This window comes from Schistocerca piceifrons, chromosome 9 (genome assembly GCF_021461385.2).
Source record: "Schistocerca piceifrons isolate TAMUIC-IGC-003096 chromosome 9, iqSchPice1.1, whole genome shotgun sequence".
Taxonomy (NCBI): Eukaryota; Metazoa; Arthropoda; class Insecta; order Orthoptera; family Acrididae; genus Schistocerca; species Schistocerca piceifrons.
In genome coordinates, this window is record NC_060146.1 from 140123494 (window position 1) to 140150938 (window position 27445).

General features: G+C 40.4%; 1 protein-coding gene across 1 annotated transcript in view; it reads right to left on the minus strand.

The window, feature by feature from the left end:
* Positions 1–27445, minus strand: part of LOC124716920 (fumarate hydratase, mitochondrial-like) — an 82625-nt gene that overhangs the window by 47710 nt on the left and 7470 nt on the right. Inside the window, exons 2-4 of the mRNA XM_047243491.1 lie at positions 21378–21512; positions 20945–21145; positions 5520–5717 (exon numbers count right to left, since the gene is read on the minus strand). Of these exons, the coding sequence (XP_047099447.1) occupies positions 5520–5717; positions 20945–21145; positions 21378–21512 (534 nt within the window). The remainder of the gene's footprint in view (positions 1–5519; positions 5718–20944; positions 21146–21377; positions 21513–27445) is intronic.

Below are 27445 nucleotides of genomic sequence, written 5' to 3' on the forward strand. Positions count from 1 at the left end.
TTGCCTTTTGGTTGTGCGTCAGCTCCAGCTGTTTTTCAGCGTTTTTTGTCACAACTTCTGGCTAATGTGCCATCGTGTTGCAACTATTTAGACGATATTGTTGTGTCCGGTCGGACGCCTGCTGAACATTTCTGTAATTTGGAGTGTTTGTTTAAAGTGTTGTCTCAGGCAGGCCTACGTTGCAACATCGATAAATGTTCATTTTTCCTTACGGAGTTGGAGTATCTGGGACATGTTATTAATGCTCAAGGCATTCATCCCTCCCAGTCACATTTAGCAGCTATTCGTGATTTGCCCGCCCCTCGCAATCTGAATGAATTGCAAGCAGTTCTTGGCAAATTGACATATTATATTAGGTTTATACCTAATGCATCACAGATTGCTGCACCGTTGCATCGTGTCCGCCGTAAGAATGTTCCGTTTGTGTGGTCAGCTGATTGCCAATCAGCCTTTCAGCAGCTTAAAGAGGCTTTATTGAATGATCGTTGTCTGGTCCATTACGACCCTAACAAGCCTCTGGTGTTAGCTTGTGATGCCTCTTCTTTCGGCCTCGGTGCTGTGTTGTCTCACCGAGTTGGTAACACCGAACGTCCTATTGCGTTCGCATCTAAATTGCTAAACAAAGCTCAGTGTAATTATAGCCAATTGGACAAGGAAGCGTTGGCTATTGTGTTCGGTGTCACAAAATTCCATCACTACCTCTATGGTAGACCATTCTATTTAGTAACAGATCACAAGCCCCTGACGTCACTGTTTCATCCGTCTAAACCAGTTCCTCAGCGGACAGCTCAGAGACTACAACGTTGGGCTCTTTTGTTATCACAATACCAGTATGAGATACTGTATCGCCCTACAGCTCAGCATGCAAACGCTGACGCGCTTTCTAGATTGCCGATTGCTGCGGATGATGTCTTCGATTCCTCTGAAGACTCGTGCCATCAGATTGACGCCGATGAGCATCAATCCCTCCGGGATTTTCCGATTGATTATCGTCAGGTGGCACGTGAGACAGCTACGGATCCTCATCTGAGTTTACTATTACGTTTTGTTCAACGTGGTTGGCCGTCCAAGGCAAAGGACATATCGGATCCTGTGGTTCGTCGCTATTATCCGCAACGTCATCTGTTGTCTGTTTCGCACGGAGTTTTGCTGTTACGCACCGAGAATGACCAGCTTCGTGTAGTGGTTCCCCAAGTGCTCCAATCCAAGGTCCTCGACTTGTTGCATCAAGGTCATTGGGGAGTGGTCCGCACCAAGCAGCTTGCCCGCCGTCATTGTACATGGATCGGCATTGATAAGCAGATTACGCAGATGTCTACAGATTGTTCGACGTGTGCCGAACACCAAGCTGCTCCGCCTCAACGCTATTTTGAGTGGGCACGCCCTGCCGGTCCCTGGCAGCGAGTGCATATTGATTTCGCTGGTCCATATTGGAATTCTCGTTGGCTCATCGTGATAGATGCATTTAGTAATTTTCCGTTTGTTGTGCCCATGCAGTCTACAACGTCTGCACAAACTATACAGGCGTTGACTTCAATTTTTTGTATTGAGGGTCTTCCAGAAGTTTTAGTGTCTGACAATGGTCCACAATTTACCTCTGCTGAATTTGAAAGTTTTTGTTCTGCCAATGGCATTCGCCATGTTCTTACTCCGCCGTTCCACCCTCAATCGAATGGTGCAGCGGAACGTTTTGTACGCACATTCAAGGATCATATGGACCGCCTTCGTGCTACGCACTCTCGTCAGCAGGCCCTCATCACGTTCCTGTCGTCGTACCGGACCACGCCACGCGACGGCCCTTCGCCTGCGGAGCTTCTCCACGGCCGTCGTCATCGCACCCTACTACGGTTGTTGCACCCCCCGGATCGACCCGCCGCTTCTGAGCATCGCACGCGTTTTCAGCGCGACGACGCTGTTTTTTTCAGAGTTTATCACGGTCGCCGTCGTTGGGAACGTGGTACCGTGATAAGTGTCCAGGGTCGCGGTTTTTATACTGTTCAAGGTGCTACTGGGGTGCACAGGAGGCATCAGAACCAGTTGCGCCGCGCTGGCCGCCAGGATTCTGCCGCTCGTTCTTTGTCCACAGATTTGGTCCGCGGCGGGTTCCAGCCGCGCCTTCCGACTTCGCTGCCGCCCCCGGGGCAGCAGCAGCAGCGGTCGCCGCTACCACGCCGATAGCCCGTCCTGTTGATGCCTCCCGCGCAGCTTCCTCCGCCGCCTGCAGTCCCTCTTCAGTCGCCACCGCCTTCGGAGCTGATGGACGTCGACCCCTCAGCCGGGCCGCCTTCCCAAGCGGTGGCTGTGCAGCCTGTCCTGCAGCCGCTTTCCTTGGGCACCCCCAAGGAGTCTGACACCGCAGCGCCTTGTCCGGCGCCCACTCAGCAGCCGTAGACGCAGCGTCAGGAGACGCTGCCTCTCTTCGTGGGCCCCGACGCCCCGTCGCGTCCAGTACCAGAAGCTGCGCCCGTGGTCACAGGCGTGCACCCTGACCTCGGTTTTCAGTCGGTGTTTCCCGAGGCCCCACGCAGCCAATGCTGGGGTGCGGACCGGGGACTGCCACCGACAACAGTCTCCGTCCCGGTCTCTTCTGCTATGCCTGCGGCCAGACCCCTCCCCCGCCGTCGACGCTCGCCACGTCATTATTCAACGACGGTGCGGCGATTTGGGGGGGAGGAGTGTTATGTCCTAGCCAGTAATGCCAACCGAGCCCGCTGCCAAAAGGTTGGCAGCATCAAAGTTCGGACGCCGTCCGCATAAGCAGCGCCAGCGAGACAGGAAATCGCCGCAAGTCTGCGCGCGCCACCGCTGGCTTCTGGCTTCTTAAGCGCTGGAGTCGCGAGCGCTAGGACAGTTCTGTATTCGCCGCTCAGTTGTATACTCGCCACCGAATTGTGTACTTGCTAGTCAGTTGTGTGTTCATCGCGGCAGAGTTGTTGTTTGTCGTCAGCCGACGCTGACCTAGCCGCTCCGACTCGAACTAGACAGATTTCTGTAGACACCGAGTTCACTATTGTGTTTCTGTATCTTCTGTAATAAAAGATAAGTACCGACTTTTATTTAATATGAGTGTTTGGGCTTTCATCTTTCTGTTCACTGTTCCAGCGGACCGGTCGGCCCGCTATTAAAAGTGTGGCGGTGACTTCGTAAGCCATTTCTACAGCCAAGTGTTTGTCGCTACGAACACCGCCACAAAACAAGGCAAGCCAACTTTTGGGATAGTACGATAATTCTGGAGCTGACTTTATTGCAACGACTGCTATAGGAGATGAAACTTGGTTGTGTCACTTTGAATTGGATATGAAAATGCCATCGCTGGAACGGCATCATGCAAATTCGCTGAAGAAGAAGGAATTCAAAACTGCATCTTCAGGAGGAAGAGTGGTGACTAATGGTTTCTTTTTTATTCAGAAGGACTGCTGCTTGTGGACAGTGGACATCACACCTCATGAAACCACTATTGACTGCCACGTGTACATGGTAACCCTTAAAAATTTTCATGTGTTGTGTAATACAACATTGGCAAAAGCACAATGTTTTGCTGTTGCATGACAGTGCATCACATATAGTGATAAAACCACCACAAAAATCACAAAACTTAGGCGGCAACACAAACATCCACCCCACTGCCTCAATCTGACACTGTGCGATTACCACCTCTCTGGCGAACTGAAGGAATCCCTTCGCAAAACAAGATTTGAAGACAATGACTCTTCTTAAGACTGCTGAATAGTGGCTCAAACATGCTGCTCCTGACTTCTACCTTGTAAGTACACATGTCTCAGTTCCACAGTGGTATAAGACAGCTGAACGCAATGGACATAACATAAAAATTGGCATTCTGTCTCAAGAATATATATCACTGTACTATAACAATGTGTATATGCAGAAAAGAAAAAAAGAATTTTCGGATTTCCCAGTTAAAAATACACTGTTTCCAGGGTGAAAATACACAATATCCCAGATGAAAATACTTTCTTTGTGGCAACATACTTTCCCTTGGAGCTGCAAAATTAAATCATTTGAATGGCAAAGGTTTTATACAGTGGCGTAGAAATTTTTGGCACTTTGCAAAACGAAGCCCAGTAAAATACAATGCATGTTGGAAAGCTTTTTGATGTGTGGCAACATGTCAATATGAATTCCACCAAATACAGCACAGTAGCTCCCAAAAACGGAAATCTTGATTGCAATGCACTTTTGTCAGCCAGTTGAAGATCATGTCACGACATCTCACCAGCTAATGACAGCAGATATTCAGAGAATGGAACATGTGACGTAGTCAGCCAATAGTACTGTGACTTAAGTAACATGAATACACAAATACAAAAAGTTCACTGTTTAAATTAACATACATGCAGTATAGCTACAAGAAAAGCTAGGCTTTCACACATAATACTGGTCTTTTATAGTGCGTGTGTTACCTTTACAGATATATCAAACACAAATGTGCCAGTAAAATATTAAATAATGGTATAAAAAATGTTCAGTTTTGACTTACAGTCAAATTCTCTGTGATTTAAGAAATTCATTGCACATTCTCACACATAACACAATTTATCTTTGACGAAATGAAATTTACTTCTGAAGTCACGTTTCTCAAACCACTATTTATAATATTTTCTTGCAACTTGTTAGAAATCTAAACATCACCATTATTGAAAGTAGTTCGTTGTTACAAAGCATTGCACAGTCTTCATCCTAAAGCTTTTGACACATTTTGCTGTCTGCAGTCACTTGCATGTGCACAGTTTTTTGTAAATGGCACATTTTCTTTGCAACTACAATTTTATTTAGCTGTTATTCTCTCATTTAGGTTTTATCGGTGCAGTATTATTCTGCAGTTGAGGGCTAAAGTAGACTGTCAGTTTTTACAAGTCACAAGTACAAAAATTTAACTGGAAACTGAAACTACGAAAAATTCCTGGTGCTCTAAAAAATTGTTGCGTTTTTCCCAGATTTCCTGGGACATGTACACCCTATATAAAAATATCAAAAAATACAGAAAATAAATTTGATGTTTAACAAAACATTGTGCTTTTCTTTTGGACTGGGCCTCATATCTTGGTGGGCTATACTTTTCTATTACAAGCTCCGGTAACTTAATGAATACTCTGCTAGGCTATTTTTGCTACCCAATTCCGCGCTTTGTTGCTGCCGATCACTTTACAAATGTTTAAATGTTGTTATTTTGTTTGTACCACTTTAGCCTATCTCCGTACTCTTGTATACGCACACCAACTGTGAGGTGGCAAGGCAGGGAGGGAGGAGAGTTCCTCATGTCTGTAGTGTTCTCAAAGTGCTGGTGTTAAACACACACTCGCTTTACACTACAACAAAACTCTTATTCGAAGAAAGTTCACCAGCTGTAGTGGCTATATTGAATGCCTATCTGATGAATTTACTTTCTTATTCCTGGCTTGTGGTTCATGGAATGAAACCATAAAAAAAGACAAAGAATTATTCTTTTACCATACCTCAGAAAAGATGCAACAAACGGCGCACAATTTTGAATTACTTACCTTGTTATCCAAAGCCTTGTGCAGGACCTCAAGGGCAGGAATGAGTGACTTGTTTATTTCAGTTGCGACAGCAATGTGCATTGCTGTAGGGAATGTATCGTTGGAGCTCTGACTCTTGTTTACATGATCATTTGGGTGAACAGGGTTCTTCGACCCAAGAACACCTCCTAATAGCTCTATGGCTCTGTTGCTGATCACCTGCAAGATAGAAAGCAGACCTTCAGAATACTTCGGCAGTATTAATCTCACTACAAATAAGGCTGATTATACATCTCTAATCACAATTGCTAGAATTCACAGTAGGTATTGCAGGGGTATGTGTGTGCAGTAGCAAGCTGTGACTGCTGACACCACAACTGACCCAGCACCACTCTTAGTCCACCACTGCCACAATCAACAGTGTTGTCTATGTGTTTTCGGGTGAATACATAATTTTAATGGATCTGATTGCTTCCAGTGATTGTTCATGTGACCATATAATGGACCTCTTGCTACCTAGTTGTGAGTAATATGTTACATTTGTTTATATTGGGGATCTACTGTCAGTCCCTCCAAGCATTGCTCCTCTGCTCGTTTCCTTTGCAGCAATTTTATAGCACTGTAGTTTCCTTACACAGAGTGAACATTAATAACACTGACAAACTATAGGGACAGACTACTGACTGGAAATGGAGGAAGAAAGGTCCTATGAACACGTCTTTGGAAATGCGTCACTGCCCCAGTAGATGGCGCTGACGTATGACTGTTCCTCTGGCCACGTATCGCACGTTCCTTGTGCGTTGCAGCATGTGCATTTGACGCAGCATATTGTAAGCAGCAGAATAGTACGGCATTCATGTTGGGAACAAGCTGAGACTGTGTTTGTGTATGGCCAAGGAGATGGAAATGGACAAGATGCAGCATGGCTATATCAAAACAAGTACCCTCACAGACACCAATCACATCACAAAACATTTCGAGCCTTTTTTGGGTATCTGTGTAATCACGAGTCCTTTCAAATAGATAAATGTGCAGAAAAATGGTGGACTGTGTATACACCAGATCTGGAGGACAAGGTTCTACAGAATATTGAGGCAATCCCTAGTACAAGCTCCACGCAACTGGCCCGCCAACGTGGTCTAAGGCAAAGTATGATTTTGTGTATAATGCATGACAACCCCTACTACCCTTATCACCTGCAATACAATGAAGGCCACTTTTGCACGCCTGTTGTTGCATGGATGTGATGCAGCTCTGTGCTGTGTTCTGGGAGGATTTTTTGTCATTGCAAGCACACCATCCATTCCCAGACTTGTGTTCATAGGACCTGCAGTTTGTCCGTTTTATTAAGGTTCACCCTGTATATACAGGGTGAATAATGTAACACATGGCAACCCTTTTATTTTATGAACAGTTACACATATCAAAATGCAGTTTTCAGCAAATGTTATAGCATCAAGGGACACATACTTTTTTGTTTGGCTAATGTTTTTAGCACTGGTGTCAATGGAGACATTGAAGCAAATACATTTTTTTAGATGGTACCGTGTGCCTTTTATAACTGCATTCAATAGCTCTTGAGAAGACAGTTACACTGATTAGCATTTGTTAATGTTGACACTGCAACCTTTCATAAGAAAATTTGAGAAATGTCTAAGAATTTGAGAGCACTGTGGCTGGAATCGGCATTAGTAGTGTAAAGACCACCAAGCAGAGCTCTTATGCTACACTATGTCAGAATGTCAACACATTTGACTGTTTACTTGTTTGCACTGCTTATATCTGTTGCAACATTTGGTGTGTGCAGGCATGTATACCAATGAGGAGAAGCTGGATATACTACCTTTATGTGGTGAATATAAAAGAAATGTTGTAGAAACAATACAGCAATACAGGGCTATTTATACGGATTCCCAATGTATGGTGCACCAGATAATTGCATGAATTATTAAGAGGCTAGTGAAGACAGGTTGCTGGAACATCTAAAACAGGACACGAAAGAAGGCTGCAACTGACAGAATAAGAAGAAGCTGTTCTGGTTATGACACTTAATGAATCCACACAGTAGTATGAGACATATTGCCAAGGATTGTGGAATCAACCAGACAAGTCTCACTCGCATCCTGCATGACAGAATTTCCATCTATTATCTGTCATCACATCAGGCACTCTATGATCACGATTTTGAATGTCATACAGAATTTTGTCAATTTGCCCTTCAGCGAGTGAGAGATGACCCTATGTTTTTTCCAGCGAGTGGTCTTTACTGATGAAGCGACATTTACTAACCACACTACTGTAAATTTACATAACATGCACTACGCGCAGCCGAAAATCCATGCTGGCTCTGTCAGGTGCAACATCGATGGCCATGGAACATAAACGTATGGTGCGCCATCGTAAGAAATTAAGATTGTGGGACCTTACTTCATCTCAGGCATTCTAAATGGACATTTGTATGCATACTTGCTGGCAAACATTCTACCATATCTTCTAGAAAAGATACCATTGGATGTTTGACAGTGTATATGGCTGCAACACAACGGTCATCCAGCTCACTCGTCCCGTGTTGCAACACAAATACTGAATGAGAACTTTCCTGGGCATTGGATACGACGACATTCTGTTGTCAAATAGTCTCTGAGGTCCCCGATTTGCCGCCTCTTTATTTCTTTCTTTGGGGAGCACTAAATGATGCAGTCTATGATGAAGCCCCTACTACACCAGATGATATGCATCTGTAGTTCACCGTTCTTTTGACAGGCAATTGCAAATGTGCCTTTCAGCCCATGGTCAACAGTTCGAACACATGGTTAAATAAAGAATAAGATACTTTTAAGACAAAATTTATGTTATGTGATTTGGGTGGTTAACAAATCATTGTTAGTAAATTGTTTATTCCATTTACTTGTGTACAAAATTTTACTGTAATGTCAAATAAGTTTATAGCATACATTGCATGTAGCTGGTAACACCGTCATTAGGTGCTTACATTCAGCATGAAACAACGTTTCATTAAGAAGAATATTTATTTTGCAGTGTACAGGTGGTCACAAAAGTATTTTTAATAAAATGTTTAGTTCAATGGATGTATCCCATATCTTGTAGAGACAGTTGTCTGACAGCATGTATTTTACTCTCGTATTTTCTGCACACAGCCATGCACAGGAAAAGAGGGGTCAAATCTTCCTTCTTCTAATATTTAGTTGCTTTTTGCTGCTTATGAGACCTCTTTTATTTTTCTGTCTCGTCTCACATAAAGTTGGGAGAATACACACATGTAAAATAGTACTCCTAAGCCCTTTGTGATACAATAGATTCTAGCCCTTGTCTTATTTCCGTATACAACATTTGTTGGTGAACTTGCACCTAGGTCTAAGTTGGTTCAAGGAAAAATAAAGCTTTATTCTTGTAGTGCACACCTACCTTACAGTATACAACTATGCAGCCTGATCCAAGATGCCTGCTTCGCAGTGTTTGCCCGCAAATGTTATTTCCGGCAACTGTGCTCTCACATTCAACGACATTTCTCGGATTTTTTTTTTGGCAGGTTTCACCTCCAACATTAACAAATGCTATATCACTGTAACTGTCTTCTAAAGAGGATTAAATGAAGTTTCAAGGCGTATAAAGTTCCATTTAAAAAAGTACTTGTTTCAATATCTCCATTGATACCAGTGTTAAAAACATTGACCAAACAAAAACATATGTGCCCCTTGATGCTCTAACATTTGCCGAAAAGTAAGTTCTACTAACCACTGCAAACAACAACCTAATGTCAGGTATTAAGTTTCATATAATTTCTAAGAACAACGGGATGAAACAAAAATGGACAAATGGTTCTAAATGTGCCAATTGCTAATGCTTGTGTGGGATCAATACATTTTTCCGATTTAGAATACAACGTATTTGAAATGTGACCTGTTGAACCCTTCTCTGAAACACAAGCTGTAGTCTGATGCTGCTCCAAATCTATACCTCTCATCCACCGGAATTTATTTAGAGAACAGTAACTAGCCTATAAGTGAGAGAAAAATACTGCCACAAAAATAAACTTACTGCGAAGTAGAAGTTATTTTGCAGGCAATTATGTTGCCAAATAATGAAGACACTACTAGTAGAGAAAATTAACTGTAAAAGCAATGTTGTAAATACTGCACTGCACAAACTTTATGACAAAGAAATAAAAAAAAAAAAAATCAATGGAAGCATATAGATTTAGAGGATTGTCCGAGTGTACTGCTGTGTTACAATAAAAAATTTTCAGTTAGTGGTTGAGGATTCTTTTTCTGACTTTAAAAAGGTGGTTATGAGAGGATCATGTACTACAACCTCTGTCCAGAAATTTTGGTGAATGTGTGTACATTGCAAATGAATTTTTGGCTTACCTGAAATAGCCATTACTCTCCTTCGAAGTAATCCCCATCAAAGGTAATGCACTTCTAGGAACGGCTGTACGAGTCCCAGAAACTCCTAGTGTAGTCATCTTTAGTGATAGCCTTCAGTTGGATCATAATATTATGTCAGATGTCCAAAAGGCCTGAAAAACTCTAGCCTTTCAAGACTGTATTCAATTTGTGGAGCAAGAAGAAGTCAGAGAGACAAGTGTGGGGAATAGGGTGGATTAAGTGACTTAACTACCCTGCTGGCCAGGAACTGCTGCACCAGAAAGGCAGCACATGGTTGGGCAATGTTATGTTGCAGGGTCCATCTGTATCTATACTGTGCAACCTACCTTACAGTGTGTGGCAGATGTCACTTTTCCTGTTCTACACATGCATCTATACTCTGAAAACCACTGTGAAATGTATGGCAGAGGGTATGCTCCACTAGTTCTTAGGGTTTCTTCTGTTTCATTTACATAAGAAGCACAGGAAGAACGATCGTTTGCATGCCTCTGTGCTTGCTGTAATTATTTTAATCTTATCCTCACAATCCCTATGTGAGCGTTGCATAATGGGTTGTAGTATATTCCTAATGTCATCAATTAAAGCCAGTTCTTGAAACTTTGCTAGCAGATTTTCTACAGACAGCTTACATCTATCTTTAAGATCCTTCCAGTTCAGTTCCATTCCTTCAGTGTCTATGACATTCTCCCATGGACCAAACAAACCCGTGACCATTTGTCCTGCCCTTGTCTGTATACTCTCAATGTCCCTTAATAATCCCATATTTGGTGTGGGTTCCACACAGCCGAGAAATATTTTAGAACTGGTCACACAAGAGATTTGTAAGCAATCTTCTTGACAGACTGATTGCATTTCCCAGTATTCTAACAATAAACCAAAGACTACCACCTACTTTACCCAAGGCTGAGACTATGTGATCATTCCACTTTATACCTCTACAAAGTGTTACACCCACGTATTTTTATGAGTTGGCCGATTCCCACAGTGACTCATTAATATTATAGTCATAGCATACTAGGTTTTTTTCTTTCTGTGAAGTGCACAGTTTTACATTCCAGAACATTTAAAGGAAGTTGCCAATCTCTGCACCACCTTGAAATCTTATCAAGGTCTGACTAAACATTTAACAGCTTCTTTCAGACACTACTTCATTATGCGTAACAGCATCATCTGTGAAAAGACTGAGATTACTATTAATACTGTCTGCAAGGTCATTAATACACAACATGAACAGCAAGGGTCCCAACACACTTACCTGAGGCACAACCAACATTACTTCTATATCTGACAATTACACACTATCCGAGATAACATGCTGTGTCCTCTATCCAGTCATCAATTTCACTTGAGACCCCATATAATCATACTTTTGACAACAGGGGTAGGTGTGGTACTGAGACGAATGCTTTTTGGAAGTGAAGAAATACTGCATCTGACTGCCTTGCTACATAGCTTTCAGTATGCCACGTGAGAAGAGTGCGAGTCAGGTTTACAAGATCGGCGTTTTTTTGGAATTTGTGCTGGGTAGCATGGAGGACGTCATTCTGTTCAAGATACCTCATTACATTTGAGCTCAAAGGGTGTTCTAAGATTCTACAACAAATCAATGGCAAGGATATTTGATGGTAGTTTTGTGGATCTCTTCTACTACCCTTCCTGTAGATGGGTGTGACTTATGCTTTTTTTCCAAGAAATGGGCACAGTTTTTTGTTCAAGGGATCTACAATAGACTATAGTTAGAAGAGAGGATAACTCAGCTGCAAATTCATGCACATACGGTTCATGTGACGAACGACTGTAAGCCTCCGGATGTGTTTGACACTCTAATTTTGTCTTCCTGATGTTTTCGCAAAATATACGTAAGAGGAAGCAATATTCTGCTTGACACTTCTAGGAACATACACTCTCAGAATATCAATAGCAGACTGTACTGTGGGGCAGAATGTCTCTCTTGTAGCATCTGCCACTGGAGTCTGCTGAGCATCTTCGTGACACTTTTGTGCTTACTACATGAACCTCTAATAAAACGCGCTGCTCTTCTTGGTATCTTTTCTATTTCCTCTATCAGTCCTATCTGGTATGGATCACATACTGATAAGTAATACTGCAGTATTGTGTGAACAAGTGTTTTGTAAGCTACTTCCTTTGTTGATGGAATACATTTCCTAAGGATTCTTCCAATGAATCTCAGTCTGGCATCTGCCTTACTTGTGATTAATGTTATGTGGTCATTCCACTTCAAAAACATTCTGTACGCATACTCCAAGATATTTTGTGGAAGTAACTTCTTCCTGTGATTGTTCAGCAATTGTGTAATCCTGCAATAAAGGGGCTTTCTGTCTATGTATTTGCAGTACATTACATTTGCTTTCACTGAGGGTTAAAAGTCACTCCCTGCACCAAGCATAGAACCTCTGCAGGTCTTTTTGTATTTTGCTACAAAATACATATAATTCTGTTTGCTAAAAACTCTTCAATTCAATCACACTGCTTGTCTGATATTCTGTATGCTCATTTTGTTCACTGGGTAGCACTGAAGACTGTATCAAATGCCTTCCGGAAGTCAAGGAACACGGCATCTACACAAAACCTGTATCTACTGCTTCCTGGGTCTCACAGACAAAAGAGAGCGAGCTGGGTTTCATGTGAGTGTTGTTTCCTGAACCCGTGTTGGTTTATGTAGAGGTGATCTTCGGTCTCCAGAAATGTCAGAAAACACAAGCACAAAACATGTTCCAAAATTCCAAACATTAGGAATGCTTCACTCCTCTGGAGACCTATGGCACACTGCTGCTAGAAGAGGGGCAAGTTCTTTTGCAGACCCTGTGTAGAATCAGACTGGTATCCCAATAGGTCCAGTGGTTTTTTCTCTGTTGAGCAATTTCAGCTGGCTTTCTAGCCACTGATTTTGATATCTGTCATTATGTTGTTTATGCAGTGATTTAGAGGAGCAACTACAGTCTGATCATACTGAAACAATTATGTATGAAGACATTTGGTATTCTGGCCTTTACTATGTCATTCTCTGAATTCCATTACCCTCACAGTGTGTCTGGAGATGGCTTCAGTCTATTTACCAATTTCACATAAGACCAGAACTTAACAAGATTTTCAGTTAAGATGGTAGATAGTTTCAATTTCATATTTGTCTATAGCCCTCCTTACACTAAGTCACATAGTTTGATGTACCTGGGGTGTACCCACTTGATCTGATGCAGCTGACGTTTCAGTATTTTCACATACTTCCCCTGCTATCATTCACACTGTCACATGACAATTCTGGGACAAACGTTACATTACTTTTGTACGTTGCACATGGTGCACGTAGTTGCAGGCCAGCCAGTTCGGGAGATGTCTTCTACAGTGTGTTGCCCCCTCTGAAGTGTTTAAACCACTCAACACACTTCAAGAAGACAGCAACTTCTTCGTTAACTCTTGTCAGCATTTCCCAAATGTTTTTTTGTTATTTTCCAGATTTTAACAGAATGGCATACTCATCTGCTGAGCCATTTTGGCTTTAGACCATGCACACTACACCTTCACTCTACGATGTGTCGTTTCACATGATAAGCAAGGATTTGACAGTGGCACACACTTACAACTGTGAGCAGTATGTCACCATTCGGTGAACTTTCTGGACATAATTCGTCACATGATGTTACTGGACCTTTACATTGTATAGCTTATAATGTGTAATGTTTTTACATCATTGCAACATTTTTGTTTATTTAACAAATCATATAGTTGTCATCAGATTTGGCACTGAAAATGACAAAATTGACTGACTTTTCTTATTTTCATTCTCTGATGTCTTGCAGTACCATTCTGAGGATAACTCACCAAGGGGGGGAGAGGGGAGGGGAGGGGGTGGGGGGTGGAAATTATGTGGTGTCCTCTCTAGAACCTCTTGTTGACTACTCTAAACAGCTGAGCTTACTAACAACAGTCTCAGAGTAAATTTATGAAGTCTGTTGTCAACAATCAAGCACAGATGAAAACAGCAGCAACATTCAGAAATATGATTCAATAAGCAGAAATTAATTACACATTCCATCACTCGGCCTTAGTGTGAAACAGAAAGGAGCGCGAAAATTTCCCATAAAAATCTCTGATCACCTGTGCAGCAATGTAAAGAGGTCAACTGTTAAATCAAATTGCTTCCTTCTGTGCAGTGTTTTAGTCCGTATCGAGTATAACTTGAGAGCTGGTTAGTGTAGGTTCAGTTACATGTCTTGCGTCTAATGGATTATTCTTAATACGTTATGGCCAAAAGACAAAGAACATTCAGTTTTAACGGTGACAAGAAGGAGCAGTATTGTTTTGTCAAATTCAGAGGAAAACTCATGTATTTTCCGTGTAACAGTAGTGTGCCCGATCCCAAGAAAAGCAATGTAGACCACCATTTCTCACTCTATAACAGTGTGTAAAGATATGGAACTTCCTGGCATATTATAACTATGTGCCAGACTGGTACTCAACCTCATAACCTAGGCACTAGCCCACAATGGTGCTGAGCTCAAGTCTTGGGCCAATACATAATTTTAAGCTGCCAGGAAGTTTCACACAAACTTTAATGGTGACTTCCCTGTTAATACTGAGTTACGAAAATGTAACGCCAGAGACTTAAAATCTACATTAACATTACAGCTAAGTGTGTTTACAAAGCCAGATCAACAAACCAGTAATGTGAAAATGGCCTCTTACAAAGCTTGTTATGTTTTTGCAAAAAGGAAAAAGGCTTTCAGTGACAATGAAGTAGTTGAAGAAGCAATGATCAGTGTCACAGAACCTATGTTTAATGGTCAAATACACACCTGCACTCATACCTTCTGTAAAAAAAAAATCAATTTACAATATTTCAAATGGGCACCTACCAATCATCCTCAGGTGAGCCATCCAGGACTGGTGAAGACATTCTCAATTCCATAACATATAGCATGCTGGGAGTGTTCTGCATGTGTGTCAAAATAGTGTTCACATACAGACGACACCACGCAGCTGACACCATTACTGAAACTGCAGAACTAAACTGTCCTCTGCACTACCACTCACCACAGCCATCAGCACATTCCTTTGCCTTTGATTTGATGACAGGCTTGCACACATTGTCATATCTCATCAGATTTTCTGCCACACATATTTCCAAGCATTCTTCAATAATGCTAATTCGAGAAAGATGTTGCTGTTGCCAAAATTATTGTTTTATCATACTTCACTGAACGTCCAGTGGATATACAATGTTTGGCAATAGCAGACTCACTTGTTCGCACACGGTGAGTGATGTGTTGATGTTCCAGGGTTGCCACAAGTTTCCCCAAGTGAGATTCCCTGTTATTTCCCCCAATTTCCAGACAGGTTTTAGCATTTTTCCCTGACAAATTTTGAGATCTCAAAGGTAAGTTAAAACATAGGTTGACAATCTGTCTTTGCAGCTACAGTACAAGAAACAATAGTTCAAACGAGTAAATATCTAAAACAAACTGGCAAGCAGATGGCATTTCCTGGTGTGAGAAAAAAATCTTAAGTGCTAACATCAACATCTTTTGTAATGAATTGTTTTTAGGTGGAAAGAGCAAGACAAATAGTATGTGTGTTTCATTAAGACCACTGAGGTTATTTTATTTCAGTAAAACAAAACACATTGGTGACAAAACCACACATTTCCATGGAGTTGCATGACGGATTTAAAATACTTTCACTGATATCAGAAATAACCTCAGAAACAAGAATGCCTCTTGAAAGAAGTGTGTTTTAAGGAGGGGAAGAATTGCGTAAACTAACACTGTAGGAGACCACAAATAAAATGTTGATTCTACTATGTTCTTTATTGTCGGTTATTACCCACTGTGTTACATCTATTATTTTACCGGTATTGTGTGGTTTTTCTTCCAAGAAACATACGAGTACGTAGTGTGCAAACCACCAGCTACTGACAATTTTCTTCTTTTTATGGTCCATACTTCCTAACATATAAACTACTTTTGAAGTGCCAAAATATACTAGAACACCTAAAACATCTATAACAAAGCCACACTGTACAAATTACTTGCAGTGAGACAGTTGCAATTCCTTAAATCCATCGCCCATGGCCTCCGGCCTGCTGAGAAGCACTGCAGTCCTGGGTCCATGGATAAACCATGGAAATCCACACACACACACACACACACACACACACACACACACACACACACACACACGGCTGAAGTTCCAGATCGGCAAGCCCAATCCATTACAGATACCCGCAGAAACGGCCTCCTGTTTTGGCCTGTCACGGAAATCCACTTGTGTGACCAGCTATTCACAAGCCACACACAGCAAGTTGATGAAATGAGACCAAGGTGATCTATCCATGCAACAGGTAACGTGTTCAAATACTCTGCGAATCAATAATAATGAGGATAGGTAGCAACATATCGTAAAGATGAATGCTGAGCTGCAGACAGGCATTTACAAAAGACAATCACACTCTCACAACTGAATTGTTAGCCATAACTTTTGTCAGGAAATGAGAACAAAAAATCACTCAGACAATTCAAACACACATGACCATTGTCTCTGGCTGGTGCGTCTACAGTCTCTGAGAATCAAATCCAAACAAACCAGTTCTCATGCCTCCATACCCTTCGTCGGCAGCTGCTAGGTTAGCAGAAAGATGTGGTGACAGCACTGACTGCAAGCTGAGGGGAGTGGTAGGAAGGGGAGAAGCAATAGGAATGAGGGAGTAGGGAAGCGGTGCACATACTCGGCTGCATCCAGCCAGTGACGATGCATGACACCTCAGTAAACAAATCATTTCATCCATGGGAGGAAAAACAAGATTTTGACAATTCCACCCCCCACCCCCCTTTCCCTGCCATTCCAAATTTCCCCGATTTCCAGAACCTGTGGCAACCCTGAGTTTGGTACACTGTTCTCCGTGTGGTCTGGCTTTTGTAAGACATACCACACTATCAAGCTATTTTGTACATTCCAGCCATATGCAATAAAAAATTGTCCTTCACTGATCCCCGAAGGTAGGCAAACTCAGATGGTGGGCAGAAAACCACTTTCACCTGAAAATTAACGAGGATTCTTGCTACTTCAAATGAAATATTGCTAACACAGGGCGGAAAAGCTAGAGATTTTGCCAACATGTTCTCATCTTTATGCACTTCCTGGTTCTCTGTTTCAACCGACAGTGCACTGTTTAAATGTCATGTAAAATATTATTTTCCTTCAAAACTGTCTTTAGGAGGGCATGCTCTTTAGGCAAATTATCTACAACCGAGACTGCACGAGTTCTGTGTACAAGTATTTAAGAATCCAGTTTGCAACTTGTTAAGATAACTTTGCGATTTCAAATACAAGTTGGCATGTGTGGACTTAGAATAAGCAGACCAAAACATTCAGGAAAGGCAGAAAACCATCTTTATGTAATTCCCTATTGAACTAGATGTTATTAATGGGGATGAAGTGGTGTAAAACTCCATTAATTCATCTTCTCCATGAGGCCACACTATGAAACTATCACCCACATACCTCCAAAACACAGTTGGTTCGTGGTAAGCTGATTCAAGCACTCTGTCCTTAAAGTCATCCATAAAAATGTTAGCTGCCATTGGAGACTGTGGGATAGCCATAAGCCTGCTAAAAATATCCATGACTGAACATAATAAGTTGAGGACAGAACATACCGAAACAAAGCAGTGATGCCTACCTGAAACTTATTGCTGATTATAGACAAAGAATCTGTGAGAGGACATTTGCAAAAGAAGGTACTATGAGTCTCATCCAGAATGTAAATAAGAATTGTGTACCACGCCTGGGGCCTATCCTCCACCACCATAATTGCTAGCGTACTGGTTAGCTTCTTTCCTCATCTTAGTGTTTAAAGAGTTTTGTTGCCAAGCGGTCACCCCTCTTTGTTCTGTAAGCTTTCAAAATAACAACATCCATTGAAAATCCCACCAGGTGCGAAGTGCATACTGTCATTCATTTTCTGAATGCATAAAATGTTCAATCTATTAAAATTTATAGACAAACGAAGAATGTATTTGGTGATAGTGCAATGAAAAAGATTTCAGTGACATGGAATATGATTGGCAAAGATTTTTTGATTCAGGACAACATGCAGCCTTGTGCATCAGCTTCATGACAGGAGGAACTTTTGATGTCTTACGTGGGAAATTATTGGACACCCATCCTTACAGAACTGACTTCGCACCAATAAATTTCACCCATTACTGAAACTATGGGAATCTTTTGGTGGAAAACAGTTTGTAAATGAAAAAGTCCTCAAACATGCAGAGACATCCTAGCTCAGATCTTTAGCGGTACAGGACTACAATACGGGAACTGATAAACTGATCCCATGTTACAAGAAGTGCTTTGATATGGCGACTACATTGAAAAATACAGTAAGGTACTTTGTAAATAAATGCTAATTTGGGAAAATGCCCACATCAAATCCGTAACCCAGCTGACCTTATCAACACACTGTGGGCTCTCCATCTAAGCAGTTCTGACCTTTCAGTTAGCTTTGATGTGATATCACTTTTACAGAGGAACCTCTCAAGAGATTCTTTGGTACTAAGTGGCAAAAAATTTCAAGGAGACACCACTGCTTTGTTTCAGCTAGCTCTATCCTCAACCTATTTTATGTTCAACTTAAAATGTTTTGAACAGACTGATGGCATTGCCATGGGCAGTGCTCAGTCTCCCTTGGAGGCCTAACTTTTTATGAGGATTTCAAGAACAGAAATGAGTCAGCTGCTCTTGAACCAACTGTATTTTGTAGCCGTGTCAACAATACTTTCATAGCATAGTCTCATAGAGAAGACAAACTGATGGAGTTTCTTCACCACCCCAACTCCATTCATAACAACATTCCGTCCACTATGGAAATAGAGAAAGATGGCTGCCTCCCATTCTTGGATGTCTTGGTTAAACGAAAGAATGATGGCTCTCTGGGCCATTCAGTTTCTCGTACACCGTTTTTGCAAGAGTCAAACTGACATCACCCTTCACAAACTATGAGCATGCTTAAAAGTCTTACACAGAGATCACACCTTCTCCGATCTAGATAGATCACCTAAAGAGCTCACCCATCTAAAGAAAATGTTCAGAAGAAATGGGTATTCCCCAGCAGATTGCCTTGCCAGTGTGATGTGGCTTACATTGGACAGACTACACATACTGTTAAAAATGCTGCATTGAACATCAATGTTGTACTTGCCTTTTGCAACCAAGCAAGTTTGCTGTTGCTGAACACTGTATTTCCATTGCACATTCAATGGTATGATAGAACTATGATTCTATTCATAGCAACATCTTTTTAGGACTTGACTATTAAAGAATCCATGTAAATACGCCTGGTTAAAAATCCAACCAATCATGATAGCGGCTTCCAGTTGGACAATGTGTGGAACCCCGTAATCTCCACGATTTGTTCTAATCGAAGATGACAGAGTGCAATAATGGCTGCAGAGCATGATAACACATGGTTGACTGAGTTCCACGGGTCCATCAGTGAGAGTGCTGCTGTTGGAAAGTGTGATCCGTTTGTCAATTTGAATTTGATACATGCACGGAATACTCACTGCACACACTATATGGCGGAATGGAGAAAGTCTTCGTCAGTCTTCAATGGCTCACCTCATGCTGACTGGCAGTCGCACAGTCTACATATCGTATTATGAATTTAACGAAGACTGGCTGCAGGGCCAAAATGTTTTTGAACTTTTGCAAATAGGCCAAAATGTTTTTGAACCTTTGCAAATAAAGTTTTGTGTTGATATCTTTCATTTTTATTTAGTTATACCAAAATGTTCTTTACATTCCGGAAGGCTCTCGTACATCAAAGATGACTGAATATTCTGAACTCTTTATACCATCTAAAGATTGCTGATCTGTGAAGGATAATTTATTATTTCAGAAGGCTGGAATTTACAAAACACCTCACAGTGCAGATTCATTTGTGCAACCTAGATCACCCGCACCATGGAAGAACTTGAATTTTGATGCATGTGGAATCTTGCAGCGCACTACATAAGGCAGAATGGAGATAGTCTTTGTCAGCTGAACATGACTCATTTTAGCAACCAAGCAAGTCTGCTATTGCTGAACACTGCATCTCCATTGGACATTCAATGGATTACAAAAAAGCAATAATTTTGGTCACAGTAACATCTTTTTGGACACCACTGCTAAAGAACCCAAGAAAATGTGCACAATTGAAAATCTGATGAACTGCGACAACAGCTACCAGGTGGATGATGTGTGGAATACCATAAGCTACACGATTTGCTCAAATCAAAGATGACAGAGCACACTGATGATCACGGTGAGTGGTAAGTGGTAATGCAAAGGGCAGCTGAGTTTCGCAGTGCCGTCAGTAAGGAGCTGCCACCAGGTAGTGTGGTCTGTCTGTCAACACAATTTTGATGCACACATGGAATACTCATAGTGCACTACATATTGCAGAATGGAAGACTTCTGCCAGTCTTTGATTGTCAACTGAGGATGATTAGCAAGTGTCCAGTGGAAATATTGCTGAATGTACTTTATGATGACCAGATGCAAGACTGAAATTTCTTTGAAGACTCAATTCACTGGGGAAATTTTAAATTCCACATTCTGAGTACATCAAATTCTGAGCATGCTGACATAATGCTTCACGTACATACAAGATTTCTTCATAGGGACAAAAACCCTGGCTCCACATCGTCCCACATGTACAGTGACCTCTATACTGTTATGAAGTGAAATCAAATGCTGCAGAAAATTATCTACAATTTTGCACCATATAGGTAACATGATAAATGTATCACGTACAGTGATATGTGTATAGGACATCCCACTGGTGAAATTAAATATTCATCTAGAGAGATGAAACGGCCAAATGACCCTTTGTCAAAATTTAATGCAAAATACTCTACTTGAGAAGAATTTAAATTACAAATACATCAGGAAAATTCTCAACCTTATAGTTTTGGGTGAACTTCAGCAAACCAGAGCTGCACAGTTAAGAAACACTCATTCAAACACGTAGCAACTCACCTCATTTGTGTTCATGTTACTTTGTGTGCCAGACCCTGTTTGCCATATAACAAGGGGGAAGTGTTGGTCATACAACTCCCCACTGATCACTTCGTCTGCCGCCTTCGCAATCGCATCTGCAATCTTTGGGTCCAGGCCGTACTCTTTATTAACAATGGCTGCTGCCTTCTTCAAAATCCCCATAGCGACAATCACAGGTTTCTGTTAAATATAAAAGACAAAATGTGAGTAAACTATATAGTAACACTGTATAGATTTGCAAGTTTGTGAGAAAACAAATGTTAGGGCAATCAGATTTAAGCGACCTATCACAGTCCTCAGAAAATAAAAAAAAATGTGGTCACTAAATTCATCATTTAGAGTCATTACTCAGTATTAGATTAAAATCTGTTCATGGTAACAAGATCATTGATATATGCGTAAACTCACTCACTGGCATTCTCTCCGTTTCACCTCCAATTGGAAAGTTCATGACAGAACGCAAAGTCTGTGCTCCATAGTATTTATCAGCAGGTACTTGAAGCTCCCCAAATGTATCTCTCTCGACTCTGTGCGAGGATGACGACGCCTATAGCAGAAAGATTGTATTTCTTAAAGTACGCAAAACTTTATACTTGAAAGCCAATAAAAAATGTGATTAATTACACCATACAGTTTCTATTTAGAAATAATTTCAATGTTCACAATATTTTTCATCACAACAAAATGTTCATATCATCAGTAACAGTAATTAATAACTCCAAGATTATTTCCCACATACAACAACAATTTATTACATGTTTCTGTACAGTACAACAAAAGATTCTCACTCGTTTTAGCAATATTGAAATTCACCACTGAAACAGATGAATTAATCTTCAATAAAACCTTCCGGGTGACTAGCTCAAAATGTAAAATGCCCAACAGACAGCAAAGACAACTTTATAAACAAACTGAACTATTTTCTTGTCAATTCCTCCAGCCTAAAGCAAAGCTAATGTTTTAGAATTTAACTTTTAACATGTATACTGTAACAGAAAAACCAACTAATTTCACATGAAGGGCTTTGTTTTGAGTTCTTTAGCCACTGACAAGTTTCGTCCATAATTGACTTCTGTCAGTAGGCATTCTTAAAGAATTGACTCCACTGCTCATGGTGGACTGAAGTTGACCTTGCAGGCAGAGTCTGTGTGTACATGCAGCTCTTCTGAGTGATTGCCTTTCCACGGTAATTAGCAGTGTAGATGAGCAATTTCTAGTCAAAAAACATTTCAACCACTGTACTTAGCATCCTAATGAGAATGAAGATTAGGGTTTAAGGTCCTATTAACAATGAGAACATTACAAGCACAGCTCGTGCTCAGGTTGGAGAAATAAATTGGCCATGCCCTTTCAGAGCAACCATTTGCTGCAAGTGATTTACAGAAATCACAGGAAACCTAAATCAGGATGGTCAAATGGGATTTTGAACCGCTGTCTTCCTGAATATGAGTCTAATACCTTAGGACTGCACAAAATCACTTTGTCTCACATCCAAGGTCTCAATGATTACTTGAGAAACAAATTTCGTTTACACTGAACCACAGCATCTTGCTGACAGAAAACATTAAATAATAATAAATACATTAAAAACAATAATTTAAAATTATATGTTAATGTGAAATGACTAAAAATTGGTGGGAGATGTGATACAGTGATGGCCATTCCTATTATTATTATTATTATTATTATTACTAGGCATAAGCCAGGAACTCGCTTGAAATGATACAAAACAGTCAGATCTCCTTGCAGAGAATACTTCAGAGAATAGCTGCATCATCTGTGAGAAGTCTGAGGTCACTATTAATACAGCCTGCAAGATCATTAATACACAACATGAACAGCAATGGTCCCAACACACTTACCTGGGGAACATCCAACTTTACTTCTACATCTGACAACGACATTCTATCCAAGATAATATGCAGTGTCCTCTCTACAAAAAAGTCCTCAATCCAGTCATAAATTTTACTTGAGACCCTATATAATCATACTTTTGACAATAGGAGTAGGTGTGGTACTGAGACAAATGCTTTTTGGAAGTGAAGAAATACTGCATCTATCTGACTGCCTTGGTCCATAGCTTTCAGCATCTCACACGAGAAGAGTGCGAATCGGGTTTACAAGACCGAGATCTTTGGAATTTGTGCTGGTTGACACGGAGGACGTCATTCTCTTCAAGATACCTCATTACATTTGAGCTCAGAACATGTTCTAAGATACTACAACAAATCAGTGTCAAGGATATTTGACAATAGTCACTCCTACTACCCTTCCTGTAGACGGGTGTGATCTGTGCTTCCTTCCAACATCTGGACACATTTTTTTGTTCGAGGGATCTACGATATATTATAGTTAGAACAGGGGCTAACTCATCCACAAATTCAGTATAGAATACAATAGTCATTCCATCGGGCCCTGGAGCTTTGTTCACTTTTATCGATTTCAGCTGTTTCTTGATGCCACTAACAGTGATTCTTATTTTATTCATCTTTTCAGTGGCACAAGGATTAAATTGGGACAATTCACCTGAATTTTCCTCTGTAAAGGAACGTTTGAAAATGTTAAGCATTTCAGCTTTTGCTTTGCTACCCTCAATTTCAGTTCCTGTCTCATTCACTAAGGAATGGACACTAACTTTGGTGCAGCTAACAGTCTCTACATATGACCAGAATTTCTTTGGATTTTATGAAAGATCATTTGACAATATTCTGCTATGGTAGTCACTGAAGGCATAACACATTGCTCTCTTGAAACTCAAATGCATTTCATTCAGCATACCTCTATCTATAGCCCAGATAGTGGTAACGAAGCAGCAGGTCTATCAAAGAACATGAAAATGGGAATGTGTGCAGCACTGTGAACACACTGCTGAGGCCAAGAAAGAGAGAAAGCCAATGGGTTATTCCATGTCAAGTCATCCAGGCCATGAGACTTATTATCTACTTGTGAAATGGGATTTTGTGTAGAGCTTTTGTATCTAATATCATGAACTATTGCCAATTTTTATTGCTTTATATACATTCTGTTGGTAGCAATTGCTGAAAGTTTGATGCAATGCGTTACTTCACAGCAAACTGTAAAAATTTGAAAACTGGGTGCAGGTTTTAAACAAAAAATGGTATGCTGACAATTCCCCCCCCCCCCCCCCCCCCAATATCCTTTTGGACAAGAAGTAGTTTCTGAGAACATGTTAGAAATGCCCAATTAAATTTTTGTACTTTAATTTTATTGTTAAATTAGAAAAATATTTTGGACAATTGCCCCCCCCCCCCCTCTGGGAAACACTGAAAAAATTAGAAAGTGATCTACAAATAGTAAAGTTTCATCACACAAAAAATCAGTTTTGAGAAATGAATGGCACTGGGGAAAAATTTTATATGGAGAGAAATACAATTACTATCTATATAGGAAACAAAATTGCACAGTATAAAATATAGGGCAACTTGTACATTACATGACATATGAACACTGCATTCAAGTTGATTAGGAACTACACATGTGACGAGACACTTTGATGCTTAGATAACATTTTTTTGTATGAGAACCACTTTTCTTCCACCAACTTTGAGGACTCTTTGCTCAGAGAATAAGCACAGCTTGTTGCTGTGGTGATATCAGCATCACACAGAATAAGAGAGAAATAAACATCACAAATATCATTATCAGGCCAATAGAAGGATGGGGATGGTCCATGAAGATGCATGAACCTTACTGTACCATCTCCTCTTTCACAATTCACCTTCTCAACAATTTCCAAATACCAAGAAGAGTCATATGCACACGTAACACAGCAGTTGCGCTGCACAGTGCATTCTGGCATTAGTGGCGAAAGTGCATCTGTGAAAACATGCACGATACTGAAATCTGTATCACAGCTCAGCCTTTTTGCTCCAATCTTGGTTGGAGCAAATTGGTACAATGTGATGTATAGACCGTGTTCCAGGAATTGTTTTTGCACTTGGGAAGCACTGAGAAAGATAATGTCTGACTCGTACCACTTCATATTTTGAAACAAAGAACTGAAATGCACTGCAGGTTCTCACGACAGAATTCAAATACCTGTGAAGCTGTAAGTATTTGACGTTTATAAACTCTCTGCAAACTTTTTTTTTTTTTGGCCAGTCTTTTAACAGTGCCCCCAATACCATCACAGGGAGATTTGCCATGGCAGGTAACAAAAAAGAACCAGCTGCACTTTATGTTAAAGTTGTGTTCATGGTAGCAGATATTTCCGAAATTCTTACAATTTTTATATTGTGCAGCACAACAATCAGTGAAATATTCAACGTACGCAAGATGAATTTCTGGAAACTCACACATAAAAAGATTCAACACAGTCTTCTGAGTCCGGTACACCAAGGCAACATCATGTTCTAGATTAGCAGAAACAATACAAATACTTTTTGCATGCAACTGTTTGTCCTTTTTGTAATATATATGGGCAGTGTGAAGGGTGCAGCTGCCACTGTTCCATTGGTACCCCTGTACTTCATCTTCAAAAACAAAATTGAGATTTTCACTGAAATCCATTAAAATTAACACTGTTCCTTCAAATTTTTCCTTCTTCATTTTCAGATATTCAGATTTTGATTGAGATATAAAAGAGCATGGAGTAAGTTTTTCAATGTTCTTAATCAGTGTGTCACAGAATTCTGATAGAGAAGTGACCTGAACACAAAGTCATACTATCAGTTGATACCCATTGACTGTGCTGAACCATCTCATCAGAATCATAGTCTTCTATTTCTTCATTTTCTAAGTTGGTTTGAAGCAATGAACTGGTGGGGCATTTTTCACACAGACGACGCATACAGGCTTGGTTATTTATATCACATGATATTATTTTAATTAGATCTTGGTATGTTTCTTTAATAGAAATGGAATTTAGAAGCAATTTAACGTTTTGGTGGTAAATGCACACACATACAGTATGTGTTCCTGATGATCCTGCAAGTATACATTGTTTTGTTCGAGGAGAAGCAAATTTTGAGACTCCTACTTTGTCTTCAGGATACTTCTTTTTTTATCGAGAGAATACAGTTCAGTTAAATTACTTAAAACAAGGCACTTTTGTTCATTGGCATTTTTGTTGGTGATCACTTTTGTCTTTTTTCCAGGCATTATTCTTGTGTTTTTGTCATCCAAATAAAAACTTTTTTTTCTTTCTGCACTGTATCATGAGGCAATGTCTTTCCCTTTAGTGCTCAGCCATTGATAAAATACCCTTCTCCGTTAAAAGAGCTCTTGCTTGTCGTACCAAATATTCAAAAACCTGAAATTTGGAACTGACTTTCTGTTGAGACCAAGTTGGTGGCACAAGAGTAAGTAATTGAATTTTCCCCAATTATTTGCATATTCAATTTTCTATTTGATTTTGTCCATAAGTTCAACATGATGTTTTGCCTTTTCTTCCAGTTCTGTTAAATCACTGTCTCAGGGATAGTGCTTGCATCAGCAGCCAGCTCAACTTGATATAAATATGAAATTTTAGTTTTTAGAGCCTCAGCTGCTGATTCCAATTTTTGTTTGGCTGCTCCATACCGACTATGCTGAGCAACTGAATGCAACTTTGCAGGAGATACCCCGAAACTAGTTAAGCTAGTATTGAGCACAGATTTTTCAGGAGTCTTCACATTATTGTCATTTATATAGTCTGGTGATGAGTCGTCACCTGCTTGTTTTTCATTAATAAGTTTGATGGAGGTTGGGCATATCTTCTCCCCAGGAGTAATGCTAAATCCCCTCATTCTGAATGTCTTTGCCTTTTCTAAACTAATTTCACACAATCCAGATGAAACAAATCTGCTTATGGTGCTTTCTTATGTAGAGAGAATCGATGCAGGTATCTGTCTTTGTGTTTATGAAACACTTAGATCACAGTATGAATGGCTGTTGCTTCATCACAATAAAAGTTCTTATACTTCACTGGTCAGTTCATTCACAAAAGTCAGGGTATTATCACATATATCTTGTAGATACCGTCCAAGAAAACACTGTCTACTTATATTTCCCATACTGCTTCAGTCATAAAACCAACATTTGTCTTAAATAATTCAAAAGATGATTGGTGTAACCTAAAAAGTAATTAAATATTAAAAATGCATTCCATCCCATTGTTTCATTACAAAAGTATTTCACATTATTATTGTAACCTTAGGGAACTTACTTTTGTTTTTGAATGAATAGTTAAAAACCGCAACAATTGAATCTCTAACCAGTAACTGACTCTGGACACAACTCAGTACAAGAGCTCAGAACACACAATTCAAAACAAAGGAACTGGATGATGCTATACATGTAGTGGCATTAAAACAGTGTTCTCAGATATGATTTGTTCCTAAGGAAATTCAGTGTAGCCAACTTTAGCAATGTAGTGGTGACATGGTAGTCATGAATTAGCAACTTCAGTATTGTAAATAGACTTCACGGGTTTTCCACCAGATCACGTTGTACAAATTCCACAATATTTCCTTGGAGCAA